The 27,202-nt window shown below is 43.9% G+C and overlaps 1 protein-coding gene across 3 annotated transcripts in view; it reads right to left on the reverse strand.

Annotated features, from left to right (window-relative positions):
- OSBPL1A (oxysterol binding protein like 1A) overlaps positions 1 to 26,954 on the reverse strand; it is a 122,884-nt gene extending 95,930 nt beyond the window's left edge. For all 3 annotated transcript variants that reach the window (XM_039523378.1, XM_039523377.1, XM_039523379.1), the window contains exons 1-5: positions 26,805 to 26,954; positions 18,902 to 19,024; positions 12,698 to 12,783; positions 6,367 to 6,441; positions 2,429 to 2,540 (exon numbers count right to left, since the gene is read on the reverse strand). In XM_039523378.1, coding sequence (XP_039379312.1) covers positions 2,429 to 2,540; positions 6,367 to 6,441; positions 12,698 to 12,783; positions 18,902 to 19,022 — 394 coding nt within the window. In that variant the 5' untranslated portion in view covers positions 19,023 to 19,024; positions 26,805 to 26,954. The remainder of the gene's footprint in view (positions 1 to 2,428; positions 2,541 to 6,366; positions 6,442 to 12,697; positions 12,784 to 18,901; positions 19,025 to 26,804) is intronic.
- Between the last annotated feature and the right edge of the window lie 248 nt (positions 26,955 to 27,202).

A 27,202-nucleotide genomic window follows, 5' to 3' on the forward strand; every position in this document is an offset into this window, starting at 1 on the left:
CTTCCCAACCACAAGGGCTAGGATTTTTCAAGCCCTAGTGTGTTAGTGTCTAATAAGAGCCTATGCAAAATAGTCTTGCTTTAAGCACAATCCATGCTACACAGAGTTCTCCTCTGGACTGAAATAGTCAAGCTTTGCACACAGATTTATTTATTTTTAAAGGCATGCTCCGAGAAGAATGGTTTGCTTATAAGGAGCAGTGAAAAAAGCACTAGGTATTACTATTAAGGTGATTTATTTACATGCATATAAAGTCAAAAGACATGTGACTGGCATAATCATTTGACAAATTAAGATGATGCTATTGTTTCAACTTCCTGTTATTCATAGATACCAAAACTGATTTATCTGTATAACAGACGGAGGTAGATGAGTTTGTGCTGTAGAGGACAAAGCTCAGGAATTCCTCAGTTTACATATTGATATGTACTCCAGGGATTCCAAGTTATGGAGCCAGAGGTTTAGGCACATTTGTACGATTTGGACCTTTTTTCCAGAAATGCTGAGCAAATCGTTGACTTCAGTTGGAGATGGGGTGCTTTGATCCTCTTAAAAAAAATTCCAGGCCCTTGGTGCAAACATATGTAAGTGTTTCTACACTATCTCCGTATACAACAGAAGTTTTTGCCATCACATAGATGTATCTTGTTTCCCTAATAAATATGTCACAGTAAATTCCACTGGTAAATTTGTCTTCATTTACTGAGGACAACAGAATTGGATCAAGTGTTTTAAGAAGTTTAACCTGCAGGGGGATTTACTTTTTCCCTTAAATCTAGTTAATCAGACTTTAAGGAAGTCTTGATTTTCAGACACGTGCAGTCAGATTGCAACCATAGCAACAACTGTGAAACTGACATTGTTAGCCAGATTAATAAGGCTTTAATAAATGCTTCACCATGAGGAGAATTAACAAGTGCACTCATTTTAAGAATTTATCTTTAGTGCATCTGTTTATGATAATTGCCTGTAACTTCGTATACAATTAAGGAATAGCATGTTTTCTGGAAAAGTACTGCTTGTAATGATTTCATTTGGAAATTTTTAGTTTTCCAGTCTTTACTTCTGAATGTAAGAGCCACATGTACCATCTGTTCAGACTAAAGAATTACATTATGAATAATCAATCTTAATTCAAAAGTCTATTCAGGGTTATGTTGTCAAGAACCCACCCCCCATCTAAAAAAGTAGCTCAGTATTGTCACCAGGAATAAGTGATAGTTACTTTCTTACCCTTTGTTTGCAGATAGCATAAGTAGTGAATCAATACATAAAAAATACTTGCTTTTTGAAAGTGGTGTTGGTCAAGACTTTAAAAAGTAAATCAATTTTGGGTATTCAGCTTTGGACACCTTTAAGAAGCTCAATTTTTTTTTTTTAAATCGGAAGCACCTATTCTATGGAAGTCACACCTTTGCTTCATCTCAGACTGGAGACAGGGGCGGCTCCAGGCCCCAGCACGCCAAGCGCGTGCTTAGGGCGGCATGCCGCGGGGGGCGCTCTGCCAGTCGCCAGGAGGGCAGCAGGCAGGGCTCCGGTGGACCTCCCACAGGCATGCCTGCAGGAGGTCCATCAGAGCCACGGGACCAGTGACTGGCAGAGCCCCCCCCCGCGGCATGTCACTGTGCTTGGGGCAGTGAAATGTCTAGAGCCGCCCTTGGCTGGAGACCCAAAATCACTTGGACAGGGTCTCCATTTTCAGAGCTGAAACAGTCTGGAGCAAGACCTGGTAAGTTTGTGAATGATTCAGCTAGTCTTCTCCCATTGACTATTTTGTACTCAAAGTTAAATTGTAGGAGAATAGAAAAGGGAAATCTGCCCAAAGATGCCCCCACAACCTACTTGGCCTCTGTGTATGTTAGAATTTTAGAGTGGAGAGATCATTATTATTCTCTAAGCATTATCTAGTGGTTAGAGAAGGGGAGTTGCAGGAAAGATCTTCAGCTCTGTTTCCAGTTCCTGTGACACCTAGTACAGTCACTGATGTCTGAGCAAGTTTGCCCACCATTTTTGCAAAATGCTAGAAATTACAGTTTGCATCCAAGTGAAGTGGTTTATATCCCAGCTTGTTACACACAAAGCAGCTTTTGTTATCAGCATGTGCTTGGATTACTTCCCCTATGCAGCAAGCTAGGGCTTTGAGTGCTACACAGAGTCTACATCATTAAAGGGCTCAGAGAAAAAAACTGTGTTGCCTTTAAGGCCCTAACTTCAATCAGAAACAGCATTTACAAATAGGTTAAGGCTTCTTTCAAAGGCACTAAAACAGCCCTGTTGTACTGACTGGTCAGTGTTCTTTTACAATAGAAGTGACTGAACATTGGTTTTTAACCAGAAGCTATTTTGAAATCAAGTGAATTTGTAGGTGAAGCAGCTCTCTTCAGAGATACAAATGCTTATGAAAGGCAGCGAAGACACAGGAAGTTACCTTCCAACATATTTTTGATCTCTTTATCTTGTGTAACGTCTCTTGCCGTCTGTCCACCCCCATTAACAATAGAAGTATCAGCATCATACTGTAAGAGCAGCATCACCACCTCCTGGAAGACAAGTTAAAAGTTATGATGTTTTATCACAATGGCACTTTCCTAGAATTGGGTTGGTCCACTGTTTTGTAACCCTCCCTTTTGAACCTAGCAGCATGTAATGGTTCACTGCGACAATGAGTTTGTAAAATATGGCAAGGGAAGAGATAGTCCGAATAATACAACAGGACTCTGACTAAGTGGACTACAGATACTGGACTGGACTTGAAGATACACAGCAGTAAAGTCAGGCATAAAGATATCTTACTAAAGAGTGACAAACACTTAATAAGGAATCTTGTACTGGAGAACTTTAAGTATCACTTAAATCTGAGCAGAGAACACTCTCTGCAGTGTAACCATATGGTCATATGAGAATCAGTTCTACACTTTAATACTGTGTAGGCATAAGCATGTAAGAGGCAAATGGCATCTGTTTGAACAAGAACAAGCTGTTCACATTAATTAGCTACTGAATCGACTCATCTTAATTCTAGTATTCTATGTAGTAAGTGGATAGGAGACCAGTATTTACAATACTGTTTCTATGCTTATTGGATGTAGTGCTTCATATGAACAAGCACTTAACAAGTGATTTCAATCCCCTTTAGCTATGCATTAGTGTCCAACTAATCCAGACAAGTCAGCCTTAAAGTCTATAATTAGGCAAGCCAAAAAAAGAATTAAGACACAAACAGCAAAAAATGTTTACATACATCAGAAGTAGGAAGCCTGCTAAACAACCAATGGGGCCACTGGATGATCAAGGTGCTAAAGCAGCACTCAAGGAAAACATGACCATTGCAGAAAAGCTAAATGAATTATTTCATGAGCACCAGATGAAACCCTGCTTTGGAGAGGCTAGCCCACTGGCTCTGTCCCTTCTGCTCCAGCCCCCCCACCCCCAACAGAAGCCCTGAGAGGCCTCCCCTGACCAGAGGAGCCCCAGCCTCCACGCCCCCCCATACATGGCCCAACCCCTCCCCCCCCCACACCATACTGGGTTGGCCTGCCAGCTGGAGCATCCTCACTCCCCCACCCACGGCTGGCTGTGTGCCACTCCTCAACTCCCCTGTCCATCCCCCCCGAGGAAACATGGCAGCAGCAGGCAGTGGGGGCCTCGGGGAAGGGGCAGGGCCACCACAGCCCAGGTGTCTAGCGGTGGGTCAGCAGCAGCATGAGAGACAGCCAAGCCTTCCCTGGGCTATTATACCTGCCACCCATGAATTCTTTACATCGGTCTTCATTGCAGAGGAGATTGCAGAGAGATTCCCACACCTGAGCCTCTTTTAAAAAATGACTTTTCTGAGGAATTATCCCAGATTGAGGCCTCAGGGGAAGCTTGGAACAAACTGACAAGTTAAACAGTAATAGGTAGTGCCCTACCAAATTCACAGCCATGGGGAAAAAAAAAAAGTGTGTCATGGAGCATGAAATCTGATCTCCCCCCATGAAATCTGGTCTTTTGTGTGCTTTTCCCCCTATATTATATAGATTTTACAGGGGGGAGAAATGACACCAGAATTTCTCAAAATGGGGGTCCTGAACCAAAAGGGAGTTGCAGCAGGGTCAAGAGGTTATTTTAGAGGGGTTACAGTATTGACACCCTTACATCTGCGCTGCCTTCAGAGCTGGGAGGCCAGAGAGAGGTGGCTGTTTACTGAGGGCCCAGCCCTGCAGGCAGCAGTGCAGAAGTAAGGGTGGCAATACCATACCATGCCATCTTACCTCTGCGCTGCTGCTGGCGGCCACTCTGCCTTCAGAGCTTGGCTCCCGGCCAGCAGCTGCAGCTCTCCAGCTGCCCAGTTCTAAAGACAGTGCTGCAAGAGTAAGGGTAGCAGTACCAAAACACCCCCTGCAATAACCTTGTGACACACACCCCAACTCCTTTTTAGGTCAGGACCCCTACAATTACACCACCATAAAATTTCAGATTTAAATAGCTGAAATCATGAAATTTGGGATTTTTAAATTCCTATGACCATGAAATGGACCGTGAATTTGGTAGGGCCCTAGTAACTGGTCACTAAGGGCAGATGGTATTCACCCAAGAGTTCTGAAGGAACTCAGATATGAAGTTGCAGAACTACCAACTGTGAACCTATCACTTAAATCAGCCTCTGTACCACATGACTGTAGGATAGTCAACACTACCAATTTAAAAAAAAAAAAAGGCTCCAGAAGCAATCCTGGCAATTATAGGCTGGTAAGCCTAACTTCAGTATCCAGCAAATTTGTTGAAGCTACAGTTTAGAACACAATTATCAGACACATGAATGAACACGATGTTGGGGAAGAGTCACAGATGTTGCCTGGGGATGTTGTGAAGGTCGAAAATATAACTGGGTTCAAAAAAAGAATTAGATATGTTCCTGGAGGACAGGTCCATCGGTGGCTATTAGCCAAGATGGTCAGGACGCAATCCCGTGCTCTGGGTGTCCTTAAACGTCTGACTGCCAGATGCTGGACTAGATGACAGGAGAGGGATGACTATAATTGACCTGTTCTGTTCACTCCCTCTGAAGCATCTGGACTGGCCACTATTGGAGACGGGATACTGGGTTAGATGGACAAGTGGTGCGACTCAGTATGGCCATTCTTCTCTTAAGTCTAATGATTTTTATGCCAGTGATACTCAGACCAAGGGTCTCGAGTTGCTAGGGGCTCTTTAATGCATCTCCAGAGGCTCTTTGCAGCACATATTAAAATACTGATTTAATGATTAACCATTCAGAATGCTTCTACTAGGTTATTAACCAGTTGTAGTTGATAAAATACTTAGTTATTTTGCTGTGAGAATATATATTCTAGTCTATTTGACCAGTATGATGGGAAAGTATGGGGGGGGAGAGGGATAGCTCAGTGGTTTGAGCATTGGCCTGCTAAACCCAGGGTTGTGAGCTCAATCCCTGAGGGGGCCATTTAGGGATCTGGGGCAAAAATCTGTCAGGGACAATACTTGGTCCTGCTGCGAAGGCGGGGGACTGGACTCAATGACCTTTCAAGATCCCTTCCAGTTCTATGAGATAAGTAAATATATATACACACACAAGTAAAAACTAAATATTTTCCATCATACTGTTTAAATAGGAATATATAGTACTATAGTAAGAGAAACAATTAATTCACACTACTGTGGCTCATTTGGGTAATGTTGATCACTAATTTGGCTTCTGAACCACTGAGGTCTGAGCATCACTGCTTTCTGATATGGTTTGTGAGGGATTACTGAGTGGTCTGTCAAGTTGCATGCAGAAACACCTACTTTTCCCATCCCTCCAAACTGGCTTCCATCTGACAACCAGCATTTACAGCTGAGAGGCTGATTAGTGCTATGTTCCCACACTAAGGCGCTTTACCCCAGGCACATAGCAAGAGTAACATAGGAAGTAATTGCACAGACAGGGGTGCAGGTAAAGTGCTTCAACAGAGGAAAATGACTATGTTCACCCTTTCTAGCTGCCAGCCACATCCTGGAGAACAAAAAAGGAAAGAGCAGCTATGGAGAAGGAAGACTGATATTTCCCCTAGCCTTCCAGGTGGAAAAAACAGTTTTCTGCCAAAAAAGCCAAAACCAAATCAGAGGATTAGACCATCTAGATTTTAGGCACATTAAAATTTGCTCTTTGGTAGCTTTCTGGAATGCGCTGCTACAAGGATTTTTCCTACCTCAAGTGCTTTGGCTTCAACGTGTTACTACTTTAAACCACTTAACAGTTTTAGACGCCATTGACACATTATAGCACCCTTTAGGGGACACGATCTTATGCTGGGTTGCCTTATGCATCCTGTGAACCACACAGGGTGGAATATAAGTAGTTAGAAAATAGTGTATTTTTACCTTGCGTCCAGTGAAGGCTGCACGATGCAGTGGAGTGTCCCCCATATCATTTAACACGTTCACTTCTGCACCAGCCTGCCAAGATAGACAGTTAAGTAATGCTGGAAACATAGGCAGGTCAATAGGTTACCTCTACAAAAATATTCCTTCCAGAAAGAACTCAGTGTTACTGACACCTCTTTGTTTATAATCTATTTGTCAAGAATGAATTACATGAATTAGGCGGCTCTCTGTGTGTCCCAGTATAGTTGTAAAGCCTAATCAGTGAGAACGTGGGAAGATTTAGAGGAAAGGAAATCTACAACAAGGAGCCCTTGTGAAAGGGAGCAAATTCAAACTGGGGCTATGTCTACACTTAAACAGCTATAGCAGCGCTGTTCTACCGCTTCAGCATAGACATTCACTACAGTAGCAGGAGGGGTTCTCCCATCTCTGTAGTTAAGCTACTTCCCTGAGAGGGAGTAGTTAGGTCAACAGAAGACTTTCAGTCAACCTAGGCTATGGCTACACTAGAGAGTTTAGTGTGACACCACTATCAATGCAGCTGCACTGCTATAAGACTTCTAGTGCAGTCGCTCTATGGGAGAGAGCTCTCCTGTCGACATAATTAAACTACCACCAACGAGCAGCGGTAGCCATGGGGGCAGGAGACACTCTCCTGCCGACATAGCACTGTCCACACTGGCGCTTATGTTGGTGTAACTTATGGTAGGGGTGGTATTATTCACCCCCCAAGCAATATAAGTTATGACATAAGTGGTAGTGTAGACACAGCCCTAGAGCTGTCTATGCCAGCAGTTTGGCTGGCTTAACCACTTTGCTCAGGAGTGTGGATTTTTCACACTCTTGAGTGACATAGCTGGGTCAACCTAACTTTTTAGGTGTAGACATGGCCTTTGTTTTGCTGTCACTCATCTCCACACAAAAACTGCATACAGCAGCCATTAAAGCTTTAATTTCACTCTAGTTGAAAGACATCACACAGTAGTACTATATATACACACACACTGTAGTGCAGTCTCCTCTTCAAGAGATTAAATGGGCCACAACTAGCAGGTTTCATGATCTCATCACTGGCTCTCTGCCCCTTTCCACATCAAGTGGAAACTCCTCTATACACCATAAAGGCAATGTACCTCCATATTCCTTTCTGAATCTCAGCTCCATTTCCCGCCGTCCCCATTCCTTTCCTGCACCCGAGATCCTTGCTCTCAGTCTTTTTTCAAATCCCACTTCAAACACTGCTCCTGCTGAACCCTACTCTTAAAATGGTCAGAAAGATCAGGACAAGTTGCATATGCAACAGAATTAATGGGACTATATGGTTTCACTATAGCTGGGACACTGATCTAGTGATTGAGCTCATGAGGACTAAAGTCAGGAGATGAGCTCTATTCTGACTGCCACAGAGTACCCTAGGACAGGGGATCTCAACCTTTTCTTTCTGAGACCCCTCCAACGTGCTATTAAAAACTGGTTTTCTGCATATGAAAGCCAGAGCCAGCATTAAGGGGCAGCAAGCAGGGCAATTGCCTGGGGCCCCATGCCACAGGGGCCCCCACAAAGCTAAGTTTAGCTTCAGCCTCAGGTGGCAGGGCTCAGGGCCCTGGACTTCAGCCCCATGTGGTGGGGCTTCATCTTTCTGCCCTGGGTCCCAGCAAGTCTAACGCTGATCCTGCTTGGCAGCCCCCCTTGGATCCTGCTCGTGGGCCCTCCGCAGGGGGCCCAGACCCCTGGTTGAGAACCACTGTCCTAGGGCAAGTCACAATCTATTTAACCTCCATTCATCACTCCATCTGTAAGAAGGGCACCAGCACGCACCCACTTCTGTAAAACACTGATCCATGGATGAAGAGCATTTGACAATAAAACACATACTTTTGCTATCTCCCCCCTTCCCACCTTGAAGGCTTGCCATTTGTGTATTCTATGTTGTAAGCAAAGTCTTTGGGTCAGGGACCGTATCATTTGTTGATACTAGCTTTGTTTGATGGAATCCGTGTAGAAAAATCTCAGTCTGTTTTCCAAACCAGAATCTCCTGATTATTAGTTTTTTCCATGTAGAACCAGGTCCAAGTTTACCTGGATTTACTCTTTATTTCCAATCAGTTTAAAAGAAGCCACCCCTCCCATTCACTGTGGCTTTCAGGAAAAAAGCAAAAAAAAGCCACATTTGTTTTTGGTGCATGTATCTGAATGCTGCAATTAGCTGCACTTTGCAAATAGCTGGTTAGCTTTTGTGGAGCTCAACTGCCAACAGTGGTTATGCCTAAGGCTTCGAGTCTGTCACGGAGGTCACAGGGCCAGCAGCAGCAGTTTGGGTGTGAGAGAGGGCTAGGGGCAAAGAGTTGGGGAGTGGGGGGGGGCACTGACCTCAGGCTCCCACTGGCATGCCCTCCCTGCAGCTCCTAGGTGGGGTCTCCACACAGCCCGCTGCCTGCCCCCACAGGCCCCAGCCCTGCAGCTGCCATTGACTGTGGTTCCTGGCTAATGGGAGTTGCGGCAGTCAGCCCTTGTGGCTGGAGCAATGGAGCCCCCACCCTGGCCCCTGCCTCTGCCACCTAGGAGCTGCGTGGACAGAGTCGGGTAGGAAGCCCCTGCCAGCCCTAACCCCACCCCCATCCCCAGTATCAGCAGGGGCCCCGGACCACGCATTGTGACTTGGCCCTCCGCCTTCCACAGTACCGGGGGGGGGTCCCGCCCTGCTCCCCCGAGCACCCACAGCCCCCTGCCCAAGTTTTAGTCAGGGTGGGTATTTTTAGTAAAATTCATGGACAGGTCACGGGCCCATGAATTTGTTTACAGCCCACGACTTACTAAAAATTCCATGACTAAAACGTAGCCTTGGCTATGCCAGAAGCAGCCAGGTTAGCTTTAGGCTTTGTCCACACCATGCAGCTTTTCGCGATGTGACTGTGCTGCTGAGAGCTCTCCCGCCGACAAAAAACTTCCACCTACAACAAGCGGTGGTAGCTTTCTCAGCAGGAGAGCGCTCCTGCCAACAAAGCACTGTTCACACCTGCGCTTTTCCTTGACAAAATTTGTCTTTCAGGGTGTTTTTTTTCTCCTTTTAACCCTTCTGAACAACAAAAGTTTTGTTGTTCACTTGTCAGCGTAGACAAAGCTTTATTTTACGTTAGCATTAATAGATTAAAATAAAAAGGAGGGTCTCCTCCACTAACCTGATGTTTCTAAGAAGTTTGAGCAAAGACTCGTTTAAGCCTTATTACTTGTGCCTGAAGTAACAAACACACACTGATCCTTCTTTGAAAATGTATACACATGCTTATGTGCTTCCTCTGCTGACATAGTAGTATCATTGACTTATTTTATCAATGGCACACGTCAGTCTCAACTATTTGGAATTTAAAATTAAGTGTTAAGGTAGCTCAGACTTTTGCATCCCATAGGTCTGAAATACTAGTCATGACAAATACTGCAGGTACTAAGTTTCTTGAAAAGACTCAAGGCCTAACTCACTGTATTACCTGAGTTTTAGGCTGATGTAACTGAATTCAACAAGTTGGTGAACATAAAACTCCTGTTACTATACTTGATCATTGTTTTATTCAGTCTACCTGAAGGCATATTTTGTTTCCTAATGCTTGAATTTAAAGTTACATTACTCTGTTAGCCAACATTTTAAAAGTGGTTTAGTGTAAACAAATACATTATCCTAGGCTTTAGCCAAACCAGCTTGTTTACATTAGACTTCAGAATATCAACTCACACCTGCCAATACCACCCTTCAACTACTTCAAGGTTTTGTCTAAACTAAAGACTTTAGACTTCTTGTGCCAAATTTTCAAGATTAGGTGTGTGCAACCATCTGGTGTGCATGAACAAGCCACACATTCAGAAGTATGTCGTTAGCTGCCTTCAAGTGCAATAGTACACAAACACATAGAATCATAGAAAAGTAGGACTGGAATGGACCTTGACAGGTCATCTAGTCCAGTCCCCTGCACTGAGGCAGAACTAAGTATAATCCAGACCAGTGGTTCTCAAGCTTATTTGACCAGGTACCCCTTCTTTGTGTCTGCAGTATCCCTCTACATTGAATTTGATTTGATGTAGTAATTTGATGTAGTTTCCAGTTTATGGCCCCCTCCCTCCACATACATGCTGCCACCCGGTTCTGAAGGCAGAGTGGAGAGCAGTGGCTGCTGGCTGGGCACCCAGCTCTGAAGGCAGCACTACACCAGCAGCAGCGCAGAAGCAAGGGAGGCAATGTAAAAAGTGATACTGATGAGTAGCAGAAGTAAGGGTTGCAAGGGGCGCTAAGTCCGCTGTGAAAAAAAGTGATATTCATCAATATCACTTTTCATAGCAGACTTAGCGCCCCATTGCAACCCTTACTTCTGCGCTGCTACTGCCACCCCAAGGCTGACAGCCAGAGCCCTGCTGCCTTCAGATGAGAGGGAAGGAGAGCCTGAACCCATGCTGCACTTCCCAGTGAGGGATTGAAGGAGGGGTGGCAAGGAGAGTCTGAGCCACCTCCCAGGGGGCAGGGATGGAGACTCAAGCCCAGGTTGCACCTGGGGCTGAGAGCCAGAGCTCTTAAAAATAAGAGCGCACATCTCACACCTCCCAACACATTCCAGCGCCTCCCTTGGGAGGCCTACCCCAGTTTGAGAACATGGAGGTCGTGGATTCCGTGACTTTCCATGATGACTGGGACTTCTGCAGCGGCCAGTGCAGCTGCTCAGATAGCTCCTGGGCCAGCCGCACCAGCTGCTGTTGGGGCAGTCTTGGGCCACTGTGCCCTTTCCCCCCGGCCGCAGCAGCTTGGGGAGGGGACTCAGGGTTGGGGTGTGGGGCAGCGCTTACCTTGGGGGGGCTCCTCGGAAGCAGCCGGCATGTCCCTGAAGCTCTTAGGCAGAGGGGCCAGGTGGCTTTGTGTGCTGCCCCTGCCTCCAGGTACCGCCCCTGCAGCTCCCATTGGCTGCAGTTCCTGGCTAATGGGAGTTAGAGAGCAGGCACTTCCGGCCGGGGCAGGCACTTCCTCCCTCCCCGCAGGGCCATTCCCCTCCCTCAGCACCCCCGGAGCCCCAGCCCAAGTTTTAGTTACAAATCATGAACAGGTCATGGGCCATGAATTTTTGTTTACGACCCGTGACCTGTCCATGACTTTTACTAAAAATACCCATGACTAAAATGTAGTCTTAATAATTGCTAATGGATCAGAGATCTCTTCAGCTAGTTCCTTAGATATTCTAGGAAGTATTTCATCCACCCCTCCATACTTGAAGACACAATTTGTCTAAGTAATTCTTAACTTGTTCTTTTCCTATTTGAGCCTCAGATCCTACCCCATTTACAGTGATGTTCCCTGTGTTAGTTATCCAATCACAGCTAACTAACTTTTTTGGTGAAAAAAGCCATTTAGCACTTCAGCAATTGCTGCATTTTCTGTTATAGTCTTTCCCTCTACATTGAATAATGTACCTACCTGGTCTTGGTCTTCCCCTTGCTTCTCATAGATTTATCATCTTTTATGTCCCTAGCTAGTTTAATCTTGTTTTGTGCAGTCATCTTTCCAATTTTGTCCCTACATGCTTGTGTTTTTGTTTGTTTTTAAATATTTGTCCTTTGTAATTTGATGTAGTTTCCATTTTTTGTATGACACTGAGTTTCAGGTCATTAAAGATGTCTTTTATACTTCCTATCTTTCCTACCACATTGGGATCTTTTGCTCTTGTGCCTTTAATAATATTTCTTTAATAAATTGCCAACTCTCCTGAATCTTTCTCTCCTTAGACTTGCTTCTTATAGGATCTTTCCTACCAATTCTGTGAGTTTGCTAAAGTCTGCCTTCTTAAAGCCCATCATCTTTATTCTGCTGTTTTCCCTCATACCATTCATTAGAATCAAACGCGATTGCATTTCATGATCACTTTCACCCACTTCAAATTCTCAACTAGTTCCTCTGTTTGTCAGTATCAAAACCAGAATAGCCTCTTCTCCTAGTTGCTTTCCGTACCCTCTGTAACAAAGAGTTGTCTCCCATGCATTCCAAGAATGTTGGATAATCTGTACCCTGCTATTTTCCCATGCAAATATGTACATGTGCAAGCATGTAATTAAATACAAGCATGCACATGACTAGTGGGAAGCATAGTTCATTGCCTTCGCTTAGAATTCAGTTGCTTCTCTTCAAGCAAACGGTTTGCACTTTAGTAGAAAAACCACTTTTCCTGTTTATTCTGAGGTTTCAGAAGTAGCCAACTAGCTACTGGTCACCTGAACAACTTGTGGTATCATAAAACAGCAGTATTAAAGTAAGGTAGGATCTTCAGACTCATTTAGAAATAGACAGCATTAAGTATACCTTCAGCAAATCCTTGACCACATTGCCATGTCCAAAATAGCATGCAAGGTGAAGAGGCGTCCAACCCAAATTAGATTTACTTCTGCCTAAAAATATGAAACAGAACATCAGGTAAACAAATGCTTTTGTAATACAAGACAGTAGGAACGGTTCAGTGTAAACCGTAACATCTTGCGAACTCTCACACAAAAAACAGGCACACTTAGTCTCTACAGCGAGAGCAGCCATTTATAGATTTCAGGCCAAAAAGGACTATAAATATCTAGTCAGACCTCCTGCAGAATAATAAAATAAAAATTTCCACACACTAATTACTGCACAAAGCCCATAGCTTGTGGTTGAACCAGATCAGCGTTTCTCAAATGCAGCCACTGTGGCTGCATGTGGCCACTTGAGGTTTTTCCTGCGGCCACAACAGCCTCTTGTGCAGAGATGGACGAGGGAGCAAAGCAGTGGCCCCTCCCTGCAGCGCTCAGGGGCAGGCTTCAGCCTCCCTCCACCCCTGGTTCAGCAAGAGGCTCCGGCGACGGGCTATAGTCCCCCCTCACCCAGCTGCAGGACTCTGGCAGCAGGCTTCAGCTGCAGGCCTCCTGAGGTGGTCTTCAGCATCTCTTCCCCTGCCCCTCCCAACTTCAGGGCTTTGGCTTTCATGCTTTAAAAAGAGGTAACATCCTCAGTCAAGGGTAGAAGCAGACTGTTAGTGATCAGCCCTCCTCCACTAAAGTGACAGCCCAGCAGAAATAAGAGTTATATGTAACATTGGGGTCCCAATATAAACCCACAAAAGCAAGCACAATTGTTAAGTCTGCCTTTTTATGTTCTGTTGGAACACAATGCTATATGTAACCTTTAATAAGGCATAGTAACCATCTTACGTTACTAGGACTTGTGTATTCTGCTGCATGTTTGACTTTCTGCTTCTTCTCCCTTACTGCTGATTTTTGTCTGTTACAATTTGACATTGTGCTTCTCTAAGGGAAAATTATTCATTCCTCTAGTACCAAGATATACTGTATTCCATGTTGAATGCCACCAGCAGGTTGTGTATTAGTTCTGGAGCAACAACTATCAGTCACAACAAACAGGAGCCTACAGAACAGAAGTGCAAGGTCTGTAGGGTTTTAATGTTCTATTTTCACTATCTAAAGCAGGATCATAATCACTGAGGGGGTAGGAAGAATAATGAGCATAAGGGTTGCCAGAAGTAGCATAGAAGCAACTGAAGCAAACATACAACATGAGCCTTGTAACAATGTTCTCTTCAGGCAGGACTTGTATTGTTTCCATCTAATCACTTGCTGGTATGTTCAGTGTAGAATGTAAGTAAATGGATTGCTACAATGTCTATTAAGACAGCATTAAACCTGCACCCAGCATCCCTTATTATAAACCCCAACACACAAAACATGACATCCATGTCACAGAATTGGAATGCCATGTATGAGAGAGCAGTCATTGCTAAGGCCCAAGGGCAGAATCTCAACTGAACTGCACATGTTGGCCAGCCTTTACCAGAGAGTTTGACACTCAGAGTGATCCAGCCTGATTTTTTTTTAAAAGGGTAGCAGCAAATTGTGCTGCAATAACTCAAATGCAGAAATATAGTTACAATGTATTGTTTTGAAAGGAGCATATTCTAAAGTCCCAGATGCCAACAGTATGAAGCCTTCATTTAAAACTTAAAGCCTGGGGGGGGAAAACCCAAGACTTCATTGGCACTCTGAGTAATGCAAAACACACCCCAATCTCACTTACTTCTACAAGTCACCCAACAGTATTGTGTTAACCTGGAAAGTCTTCCTTCTCTGCACAAGAGACAGTTTCAGGAGTTGAAGGGCAAGAAGCAGCTAGAGTGAAAAGTTGTGTTTTTGTTAAACAACCCACATTAATGATATGACCAAGGGTATCAGACTTTCAAACACCAAAACACTAACTTTTCCTAGCCATTCAAATTAGGCGTCTGGTGCTGTCAGCTTCTAGCATTTGTTAGATATGTTCCTGCTGAAGAACCATTCCTCTAAACACTGTCTTGGCAAGTCATAAGTAGAAAGTGAAGGGTAACAACCCTCCTGTATACAATACTATAAAATCCCTCCTGGCCAGAGGCACCAAAATCCTTTTACCTGTGAAGGGTTAAGCAGCTCAGGTAACCTGGCTGACACCTGACCCAAAGGACCAGTAAGGGGCAAGATATTTTCAAATCTTGTGGAGTGGAGGGGGGGGGGGAGAAGAAGGTGGGGAAGAAGAGGCTTTTGTTTGTGCTCTTTGTTTTGGTGGTGTTTGCTCTTGGGACTAAGAGGGACCGGACATCAGCCCATGTTCTCTAAATCTTTCTGAGCAAGTACCTCATATTTCAAACTTGTAACAGCCAGGCAAGGTGTATTAGTTTCTTTGTTTTCTCAACTTGAGAATTTTACCTTTGCTGGAGGGAAGTTTATCCCTGTTTTGTCATCACTTTGAAACCAAGGCTAGAGGGAGTCCCTCTGGGCACTCAATCTGATTATCCTGTAAAGTTATTTTCCATCCTGATTTTAGAGATGATTGTTACATTTTCTTTTTAATAAAATCCTTCTTTAAAGAACCTGACTGATTTTTCCATTGTCCAAAGACCGAGGGGTTTGGGTCTTTGATCACTTTGTAACCAATTGGTTAGGATATTATTCTCAAGCCTCCCCAGGAAGGGGGATGTAAGGGCTTGGGGGGAAGAGGAACTTCAAGTGGTCCGTTCCCTGTTTCTTGTTAAATCACTTAGTGGTGGCAGCGTACCAGGTTTTAACCTAAGCTGGCAGAAATAAGCTTGGGGGTTTTCATGCAAGTCCCGACGTCTGTACCCTAGAGTTCAGAGTGGGGAAGGAACCCCGACAGGCACAGTTTAACTCACTCATCCAAGAAAGTTGGATCATCAACTCCTTTATCCAAGAGGCTGTGATGCCACAACAGCAACTGGGCACTTCAAGTCAAACTGAGTTATGACTTCTGTGACAAGCCCCTGAAACAGATGAACCAGGAATTCACGCTCTCCTCCTTCTTTCTCTACAGCTCCTATTGCCATCCAGGAGAAAAGTAAAGCATTGTGCAATCTCCTCTCAAATGAAAGTGATTTGAGATTATTTCCTCAGCTCAACTTCATGCAGAACCCTTTGGTTAGGCTCAACAGGCTCCTTGTTTTGTGCATCTTTTGAAGAACTGCAGTGCCTTCAGTTAGAGTTCACTTTGACAGTTCAGTTAGTTCTGGTTACTAAATCCTGCCTGCCTCCTCACATGTGGGTTAGAGAGAGAAGCATTGCCCACTCCAGAGGTGGTGTTTGGGGAAAAATGGCATGTTATGCATTCTAAAGTCTGAAACACTGGGGGGGGGGGGGAGGGGGGAAGCTTGTCACTCATGTAGATTTTAAATGTAGCTTTATGCAATATTGACATGCCATTGAGGCATTTGTACAGAATAAATGAAGGGGATTCTTAGCAAAGTGAAGCATTACTTCGGTTTTATAGTAGTGATTTAATTTGTCACTTCTCTACCAAATAAGCCTCCTATAAGTAAACTTATTAAAAGGCCACAACTACTGTATATCATTTTTGAAGCCCTTTAAGGTTAGTGTCTGAAAGTTCTTGCTGCAAGTTACTGTAGTTGCTCTATTGTAGTGCTTGTATGTAAAATGAGAAGGAAGCTAGCACAAAATGACCTTGGAGTATCATGCTGCATTCATCTGAAGAGTTATGCCATTGTAGCATGGATAAAACTGCTTCACAGAAGAGGGAGCCAAATTCAGTGGGTGCAAGCTGTTGCAACTCCATTGAAGTCTGGATTCTTATACCCAGACTGAAGAGGGTCAGCAATGTTTTTCCATCAGCCATCTCAAACTGTTTAGTAATGTGTAAACCATCTGTTAGGAGAAGGCTTAGTGGAGCACACAGGTAGCCAAAAATAAAGAATGAAGTTGGCTGACATACCTGCACATTAAAACTGTGTGTTTTACAAGAAGAGCAGACAATACAAGAAGGTGCCAAGGGGAAAGCCCTAGAACTGAAAACCACAAGCTCTCTTGGTCATCAAAGCCTTTGATGTTCAAATAGAAACAGTACTTTCAGGAAGTTCTCATTAGCCACCACTCAAAAGAGATCATCCTTCCTGTTTACATTTTGTGCAAGTCACTACATCCGCTACAGAATAGCTAAATGGAAAGCAGAAACATATGAAATTGGAAAGGCAGTAACTGGACAGTGAATTTATGTACAGCCCACCAATGTCAGCAGCACTACTTTTCATTTACACTGAACTCATTTTGTTGGAATAAACAGAGGCAATGAGTACTGGGAGGGAGTGTGGAAAAAGTTTAAGGAGTCAGACCATGAAAGCTGATAAGGAAAAAAGAGCATAGGATCAAAAATTAAAATTGTATCCTTCACCTCTTTTCTTTTAGGCAGGACGTTATATAGGGCAGGGAAGTTATTAACTCTACAGTGCCTAGTACAATCTTGAGAGTCATATTAAATATAGAATCCAGGGTTTTTACTGGCTAATTTATGTTTATTAGCCTAATGAAAAATAAGCTGACCCTTCAGTCCATTTCCAATGAACAAGTATGCACTTCATAAAAGCAGCACCACGTGGAATGATGCTACTGACAATCTCTGCAGAGACCAGGAACTGAACTAGCATGGTACCTGAACCACACCTCAGAGGGTCCTTCAAGAGAAAAGTTGAGATTCATTAGAAGATCAAATCGGGGTTGTTGGTCCAGCTAACTGCTGCCTCTGTTTGCGGGGGGCAGGGGAGAGAGAGGAAGAGGAGGAGGGAGACTATAAAGACTTGATTTTCTAGCAGAGATCCAGCTCTTCCCCCAAGGTGGAGCTTGCAGTGGACTTTGCAGGGCTTACTTTGTTTTTGTCCGAAATTTTAACTCAAAAAATGGGGAAACCATGCACATTTTTCTTCTAACATTATAGCATTAGTCTCAATGTTCACACCTGAATATAAACGAGAATACCATGTCAATAGTGGATAGATACATGTGTATAACAGAGGAAGTTAATTCATAATGGGTAGTTGAATGGTGGTATAGCTGTACCTTTTTGTTATGACAAATCCAGCTGAGGCAAGAATCTTTATGCTTAGTAGTCCATTTGTTTATAAGTGTAGTTTTCACTATACATACCATTGGCTTGAGTTATACACAAGATCCTTTAAGAGAGCTTTGCTTTTATCCTGCCATCAGCCTTAAACAAAAAACCCTGCTACTTAAACCATTTGTTCCCCACTTCCCAGTGAGAAGAGTGGAACAAATGCATATTCTTTTTGGAGATTAGCTAGTTAGATATTTTACAGGTGGAGGCATTAATAAGTGAAGCATCCATAGCCTATTAATGGACAGGAGAGACAACATGGTGCAGGGGACAAAGCCCTGGACTGGACTCAAGATATCTGGCTTTTATTGCCATTGCTGCCAGTGACCTGCTGTGTGACTTTGGTCAAGTCAATCACTTCACCTCTCTGAAACCTCCATTTACTCTTCCACCATGGGTCTCATCCAACTAGGGGTAGCAACTGTCATGTGTCTGTACAGTGTATACCACAATGGGGTACCTAGTCCCAGTTGGCGTCTCCAGGCCCTAATGTAATGTTAACACTACATTATCAGCTATTTATCTCTTCCCATCCCCTCCCTTTCTAGAGTCCCTCTTACTCTGTGCAAGTTCTATTTATCTCAAACTTCTACAGATATCAAATATGTAGACTTATCTCTCCAGTGAGTTATAAATAAAGTATTGAGTGGGGGCATGCTGTACTTCAAAGACTGAAAGACGCAAGATACAGACAAGCAGTTACAGCAGAACACGTTCAAGACTTCTTAGGGCATGTCCATCACTGGAAATGCTGGCAGATGGCATCAGTGTTCTCTGCAAATGGCACCACTTACTCACGGAAGCCAAGAAACGATATGCAGTCCAACATATTGGACTCCTGCAGTCTTTCTGGTCCTTTATATAGTAGTTCACTCCGCTTTTACAAGAGAACTTTCAAAGCATTGTACTGTACCCCCTATGTGAAGCTCGTATACACGCTGCTCTATATGTACATACATCCAAACAAAAATACATGCCTGGTATGTTATAGTTTGATACTGTACCTTTTAGAGGAAAATGAGGGGGCACTACATCACTTAAGGTTTATAACCTTAACGGCTAAGAGTTAATCATACTAACCTTTGCAGTTGATGTCAACAACCACTTCTCCTTTGTCCATGGTTTCCAGTAGTTGTCTAACCTCTTCACAGTTTCCATTTCTAGCATCATGGAGAAGCTGCTGTTCTGCTTCAGTGATCATACCTAATAGATTATAAATACCAACTGTTAGTTGTTATAGCTTTATTCCCCCTCTCCTCCCCAGGACAAAAGTTATACTATAACTTCACGCCAAGATAAAACAGGATATACTATATATTTTGGCTGTGCGCTCACTTAGGCTCATTCTGCTTGGGATATGAATATTTAGAATACTGAAGACTGCACAGATATAGCTTAGATGAAAAAGATGTTCTACTTACTGGCCACTTTCAGTTCAGATACCTAATGAACAAACGACACTATTGCTACAGATGTCATCTATATATAATCAATGACTTTCCCCTTTTCCTCCATCCACCTCTTAAAGCTTTGAGACAACATACATAGTTTATACTGTTTAGTCTGAGTGCTTGGCTGGGGATTAATTGGAGCCCATTTAGCAATAGAAATCAACTGGAGAACAGAGCCAGTTAGTGTTTGTGGGATGAGAATGCATGGAAATTCCAATTGTCCACTGGCTGCCTGAGGTGACAGGAAGGATGAGCCATTGAAATAAGCATCCACAAGAGACTTAATCCTTTATTTTAAAAAGGCCCATCAGTGAGAGGTGAACTAAAACTGGCCCTGCTCAGCACTGTTGGGTGCTCTTTTAGAGGGTTTTGTATTACCAAGATTGTATGATTGTTGTACTTTTAGGACCTCATAAAAGGGACAATAGCACAATGCTAACCCAATGGAAAAATTTAAGCAACTGGGTGGGCAACAGTACCATTTACTCAAATTCTTCTCTCAAATGTTGCATTTTTTTCTTATATAAACAAGACTGAGTCCATTTGTTGTCCTCACACATGCACATGTCCCATGAATTATACACCAGAAAATGTGTTCCTGGCTTGCTGCTTACTACAACAAAACTGCCTCAAGATACAGCACAACTCAAAACTACCTGCAAGAAATCCTCAAATCATAAGTGAAGTGTGACCTCTTTGAAAAGTCAGGGAGCAACTTTTATACAATAGCCTGCAGAGTGTTCTTCTGCAATATGCAGAAAGTTACTGTTGCCAAGAGCATCAGCAGACTAGCAGGTTGGCAGAGGAAAGAAACCAGGTCTTGACAAGACCACTAGATACATGCAAGGATTGCCTATGCTGAATCCTGCAGAAGCAAAATCTCCAGTAAGTGAAAGTTAACTTTTTGCCCCTATGGTTGCAAAGAGACTACCAAGTGTTAACTGAGTTTACTATTCAGCATAGCTTTCCTGCCAGCAGAGATCTCCAGTAGTTCTGCTGCGTCTCATAATTTCAGTTGGGTGCTTGGGAAAGCTAGCAAGACTGATGAGTTACATAACACTTATTCACAGTTCTGTGAGCAGTGTTTACAGTAGATTGCAATAGTAGGGAGCTCTCACTGCACCAGCCAAAGAAGAGGGACAGCAATGGGGGACCACAGCCAGAGAAGGGCCTCCCCTTTACCAAGGAGCTACTCATGGGAAGGACCCAGAAAAAGGAAGGCTAAGGGGGGTGGGGGAGTAAACTGTGAAAGTCACATAAAACCACATACGTTGCAGCACCCTAAGAGGCTGGGGAAATGTACAGTAGCAGAGGAAAGCCTCCCAAAGACACTGGTTCTGAAGATAGATGAGCAGCTGAGAGGGGGAAAGAGGAATCTTCAGGTTGAATCAAAAGCCTCCTTGCCAGAAGCGAGCATGGAAGATTGAGCAACCCCTCTCCCCGAAGCAGGGTCCAGGAAGAGTAACCTGATTTAAATCCCAGCAGACTGGAATTGTAAGGGGGGGGGCATCATGCACACAACTTGTCTTCTCAGAAGGCATTACCACTGGACCTTGCTAGCAGGGCTTTGCCACTCCTCATCTTTTATGTCTGTCTCTGACTAACAAGTTTCTGGTAATCTTCATGCCCTGGAACTAGCCTTTCTTGAATGACCCTTTTTCAGTAATGTACCATTCTTTACTTTGCAGCTGTACTAGTTCTCAAAGACAGAGTTTCTGTATCCATTAAACACATGCTAGTTGTGCAACACCCATAATACTAGAAACTATGTTACAAAACTCACTTCCTAAAGGGAAGGAACTCAATCACATGCGGGTCAAATACAGACAATTTAACAATACCATCATGCCAGACTAGAAGTTCTTCCACAGACAAGTCTACCACACATTGAGAACAGGTACACACAAGGAATAATGGACAGGTATATTAGGAATACCCAAACCATGACAGAGGTCATGGAACAAAAGCCTTATTTTAAGCCAAGACAATATGAGTGAAGTGTGATCAGTGAAGAGTCTGGAACACTGCTTCTCAAGCTATGAAGCATGATGCCTTTCCTGGTGGCCCCCAGAATGCAGTGAGAACCTAGGAGGAGGCAGCCATGAGGAGGGAAACCTTTTATGGACAGGTCAGCAGAATGAAAAAGCAGGAAAGCCACCTGTCCAAAACAAAGTCAGTTCTTCAAGTATACTCTCAATCCATTTAAAGTCAGAGGGACATTCCATTGTAATGTTTATATCACAACATTGCATCATTTGTCAACAAGGGATGCTGACAATGTGCAAACACTGCAGCACACTTTCAACATAAATTGTTGCAATTCTGCCATTCCATTTGGCACTATGTCTTCCCTTCCCCTGCCTTTGGGCAGTTGAGAAGGGAACCCTGTAAATGGTCCATTTGCTCAGCACTCCTTTGTGCTTATGCAGCAGCAAAAATTGGTGCCCTTTTGATCAGCACTCTGCTAAAAGCCAGTGTTAACAAGACCTACTGAGAACCAGCAAGGCTGTGGAGTCACTGGGCAAGCATCACTTGCCTAGGAGAAACCGACATTAGAATTCAGAGTTTGTTTAAATCTTGATTTACTATCTCAAGGTAAACAATTTCTGCTCTTGCAATTGTATACACTGGAAGAGTAATAAAAATATTGTGCTAAAATTAAACAAGGTTTGTTTACTCAGGAACTTCCTTATCTAGCTTCTCTCTCCTCCTAGAAGGAGCTTTATTATTTATTTGTATTATTGAAGCACCTAGAGCCACAGTGTAAAATATGAACTGGTGCAGAAGAATGAGTGGCTATTCATCATAGCCACTTCGGGATTATTTATATGGAAAATTTTACACATTTAAGTGAATCTGCCTGTGGTCACTCTTCCAGTTTAAGATTTGAGCTAAATGTGAACTAAAGACATTTATTCAGTTTAGTATGCATGTCCACAAAGCATAGTTTATGACAAGGGACTGAGAAGATAGACTTTCATACCCTATTTGAAAACCTATCTTGTTTTTAATAGAGAGCAAAGAGTAAAAGTCAATACAAGTTACAGGTATTATGAGTTTAAAGGCAATCCTGAAATTCCAAGGGCAAGGGCAGGCATGCAAGGAGAGAGAAAAAGTTGTGCTTCCCAAACCCTTCTCACCAAGTTTAGCAGTTGTGAGAAGGTGCCACATTGACAGTCCTGGTTAATTAAGTTCTCTTCATCTACAGATCAGGTACACAGCCTGGCAGGAGTACTAAAGATTAGAGTCCTCCACCAGACTGCCTTATCCCTTCCCTGAAGAGGCCAAGAAAATATGAGTGAAGGGAAATTTGAATTGCATTCAGTCCTCTCTTGAAACTACCAAAATGCCAGCCAGTGGTGGGTGTTTAATGTGCGCACTTACTAATATGAAGGCTGAGACCATTCCCATACAGAGAGAGTCTTTGAATGGTGGCAGCTTAAGTCTTGTTTACACTGGAGAATTGTGCCACATGAAAGTTAAGTGTTATTACTGGCCCATGTGTACCTGGCACATTACAGGGAGTTCATACCACCAATCCTATTTTGCTTTCATTTATCCTCATAGACACTTTCCAGAAGGCAATGCACTTATCCCACATTTCTTGGCACTATGTGCATTGGCTTATGGGAAATTAATATGCCCTTGAATGACTGGTATGCTGCAGGACATTTGTAATACTCATAGTAGACAGCCAATGCTTCTTATCTGCACTAGTAACTCTCATTACAAGAGCACTGGGTAAGGGTAACATTTAGGAATTGCACAAGTCAATTTTATTTAATCACACCCAAAACTCTCCATTGTAGGTGAGGCTGCAATTCCTAAGCCAGGTGGTTTAGTGGTGAAAAAGCTCCATATTCCTTGAACCATCCAGTCACCTGAAGGCGGTACAGTCCAACTGAAGCTGAAGGACTGATTCATAGTTTATTTAATGTGGATCAACACAGCAAGAATAATTTGTAAGTTATAACTTGTAATTAGTCATCCCCCTGTAACTCCCCCCTCCAACACCTACCAACTTGAGAACCAAACTGACTAGCCAGGGTAAAATATGTATTGACAACCATGCCTACCCATAACTCCATCATATTACCAACAATTTAAAGGATTAAGGCAAGCGTGTACTATCTTTCAGTGTAATATTGCCCATCAATGCTAAAAAGCATTTGAATGCTAGTAGCTATGAAGGCATAAAGGTATTTGCCCAATATAATGCAATAGTTTTATGTTAATATTGCAAGAAAGTATTTGTCAGAATAAATTTAACAGATCAGTGGCATATGTCAAATGTTATATCCAATACTACTCAAAACACTCCTACTTAAGTCTCTTGCTTTTGAAATTCTTAAGATAGAGGATGGCTTCTTTTCCATGTGTTGTAGGAGCAAGAGTAGGAAACAGGCATTGAAGACATCTCTTTATTGTATTTCTCTTGCCTTATTAGAAGTGTCTGTTCTTCTCCCACACAAAAGTCTCTTTATGGACACAACCACCAAAAAAGAAAATCAACATTCTGCTGGTGGCATCTGACTCAGATAATGAAAATAAACATGCATCTGTCTGCACTGCTTTGCATTATCAAGCAGAACCCATCATCAGCATGGACACGTCCTCTGGAATGGTGGTCAAAGCATGAAGGGACATATGAATCTTTACTGCATCTGGCACGTAAATATCTTGTGGCACTGGCTACAACAGTTCCATGCTAATGCCTTTTCTCACTTTCAGGTGACATTGTAAGCAAGAAGCGGGCAGCATTATCTCCTGCAAATGAAAACAAACTTGTTTGTCTGAGCAATTGGCTAAACAAGAAGTAGGACTGAGTGGACTTGTAGGCACTAAAGAAAGCTTTAGATTGTTTTATTTCTGAATGCAGGTTTTTTTTGTACATAATTCTACATTTGTAAGTTCAATTTTCATGATAAAGAGACTGCACACTTCTTTTATTAGGTGAACTGAAAAATACTATTTCTTTTGTTTCTTTTTACAGTGCAAATATTTGTAATAAAATATATGAGCACTATACACTTGGTTTCTGTGTTGTAATTGAAGTCAATATATTTGAAAATGTAGAAAACATTCAAAAATATTTAAATGGTATTTTATTATTGTTTAACAGCACAATTAATCACATGATTAATCACAATTAATTTTAATCATATGATTAATTGCAATTTTTTTAAATCACTTGACAGTCCTAATTTGAACACCAACCAGATTCTTCTCTGTTTCACAGCTACTGTTCACAACTCTGTGGACAGCACTAAAAGCTGACAAGAATCTGGTTGCTTTTCACTCTGCTGCAGCTTGACAAGAGTAGGAGCAACAGCGGCACTGAAACTGGCCATTCTTACACACAGGGACTGACCCAGTAACCACTGACATTATGGGAAGCTTTCCATTTACATCAATGGACAATAATCCTAAAACACTACACCGATTTATACTCTGGTAGATTAACACACACAGCACCAGGAGGACCTGATACTTCAAACAGAGAGTTAACTGAAAGTTAAAGTTCTGCAGATTTTGATGGCACTCACCTACTGCCGCTGCTTTAATAAAGGACAAACCAAAGTAGTCTACTAACACAGATACTCTAGGGCTGCTACAGTTGCTACTAGGTATGCAATGGAGAGAAGTTTGAAGTGTCCAACTATATTGTATAGCAAGCAACATGTTCCATTTCAAATTAAAGAGGCTAAAATCCAGAGATGTGCACTTTCATAGCACAGTCTCAGAGTACTCAGTGTCAGGCTATATAGAAATCATTTCACCCACATCTGAAGCATAAGTAACCTGGGTGAAAACAATGCACCTCTTTGATGGCAATCACATTGACTTTGGCCTAGATATTTAGGTTAATCCCTATACTCTTAAAGATCTAGTGGCTCTTTTCACACATAGCCAGGATGGCTTCACCTCTCTGCAGGAAGATTGTTCCTCACTCAGGCCCGTGAGCTTACCACTCTGAGGTATTGGTTCGCTTCCATGCCATGGGAAGAGTGCGGTCTACTGAAGCCACCAGCACTAATCCATGCAGAACCTTATATAATGCTAAAAATAGCCAAGAATCTGACCAACTGTACTACAGTTCACAAGATCACATCAGGATCACAGCAAAATACCTAGCTCTTACATTGTTCTTTTTTCATCAACAGATCTCAAAGAGCCTTTAGAAAGGCGGTCAGTACCATTATCACATTTTACAGATGGGGACACTGAGGCACAGAAAAGTAAAGTGATTTGCCTGAGGTCACCCAGCAAGCTAATAGCAGAGCAGAAGGTAGTACAGTTGCAAGGAAGTTCAGAGTTGAGAATGTAAAGATCTTCTATCAGTCCTAAAGTAGCAAACTGACTTCAAGCCTTACTTTGATAGTGGTGTTTCAGTCATTTTGGAACGAATTATTTATAGTGATCTTTGGAAGATTAACAAGCTTGCAGATCACATTAGCTGCAACACACACAAGCACGTTCAAGACTAGACAATGGACAGTCATGCCCCAAACACCAGCAATACTGGACACCTCCACCCTGACAGTTCTCCACTCAACAGGCACATAACTCGGATTGTTTGAGCTATACAGTAATGGGAGGAGGGATCACTTGAACTGTACATTCACTTTCTTTTGTGTGTGCATGTGCCGGGGCTAGCCTAACACAGTCAGCTACTTCCTGAGGGCCTGAGCATCAAGCAGCCAGTTTAGATTTTTTTTACTGATAGCAAGTCTTATGATTTGACAGACCAATACCGCTTCACATTGTGCCGGCATCCTCTCCTGCAACTATAAACCAACATTTAACCAGCAGTATGTTGTAATCAGTCATAGGGGAGGGTATGTTTCCTATTGCAAAGGAACAGGGCTCAGTCTCTGGGGACAGCTCTCCAGCTTGTAAAGATGATGTTCACATAGGTCATAAAAAAAAAACCAAGGAGTACTTAAGATGCCACAAGTACTCATTCCTTTTGCAGATACAGCCTGACCCGGCTACCACTCTGAAACATGTAACTCATAGGTGCTGCAGCATCCTCTGGCTTGAAGTGGTTGCCATTATGTACAGGGTTTACAGCTTGGGTCAATGGCTCTCAGCAGCCCCACTATACAAACTGTTCCAACACTGTCTGACTTAACTTGGGAAACTGGGCACCTGAGACGCCTACGGCTGACTGGAGGGACGCACTGGGCACCACAGGAGCGAGCAGCCCTGGAAACCCAGCCAAGCACACAGCTGTGCGCCGCAAGGAGCAGGCGCTCGCTCTGCCAAGATCCCGCAGCCCCGGGACGGGTCACTAAAGCAGTCCCCCGGGGGCAGCAAGCGGCGCGGAGATCCAACCCGCCGCTCCGCTTTCATTGCGCTCCCCACAGCCCTGGGGCCCGCGGCTGGAGGGCTCCGCAGCCCCCTGCACAATGCGGCTCATCGCTGCCTTGTAACCGCGGCTGCCGCGCCCCCCCCCGAGGGCCAAACAACGCCGCTGGGGCAGCGAGCAGCGAGCCCCCCTTCCCGGCCCCGGGCCGCCGCCGCCTCACCGCTGCAAGCAGGCGGGCTCCCTCGCGCACCACCGCGTCTGGCTCCCGGCCGGCCTCACGCGCCGGGCCGCCCTCCCGATTGTTTTATACTCAACCACCCCGCACGTGACCGGCCGCAGGGCTCGCCCTCCCCCGCCGGGAGGATTCCCACCCCCGCCCCCGCCGGCTGACGGACACTCCCAACGGGAAGCTAGAGGGGGCAAAGCTCCGCCCAGCGGCGGCGCCGCAGCCCCTCCCGTGTCCCTTGCGCGTGCTCGGAGCCGCAGCAGCTGGGCCCTGGGTTCTATGGAGCCAGGCGTCCGCGCCCTCCCGCAGCCCCGCACGCGCACGGGGTGGTTCTGCTGATGTGCACGTGAGCCCTCTCCAAAGGCTGTGCGTGTGAACGCCCTGGGAGAGTA

Source organism: Mauremys reevesii, linkage group 2 (assembly GCF_016161935.1).
Source record: "Mauremys reevesii isolate NIE-2019 linkage group 2, ASM1616193v1, whole genome shotgun sequence".
Taxonomy (NCBI): Eukaryota; Metazoa; Chordata; order Testudines; family Geoemydidae; genus Mauremys; species Mauremys reevesii.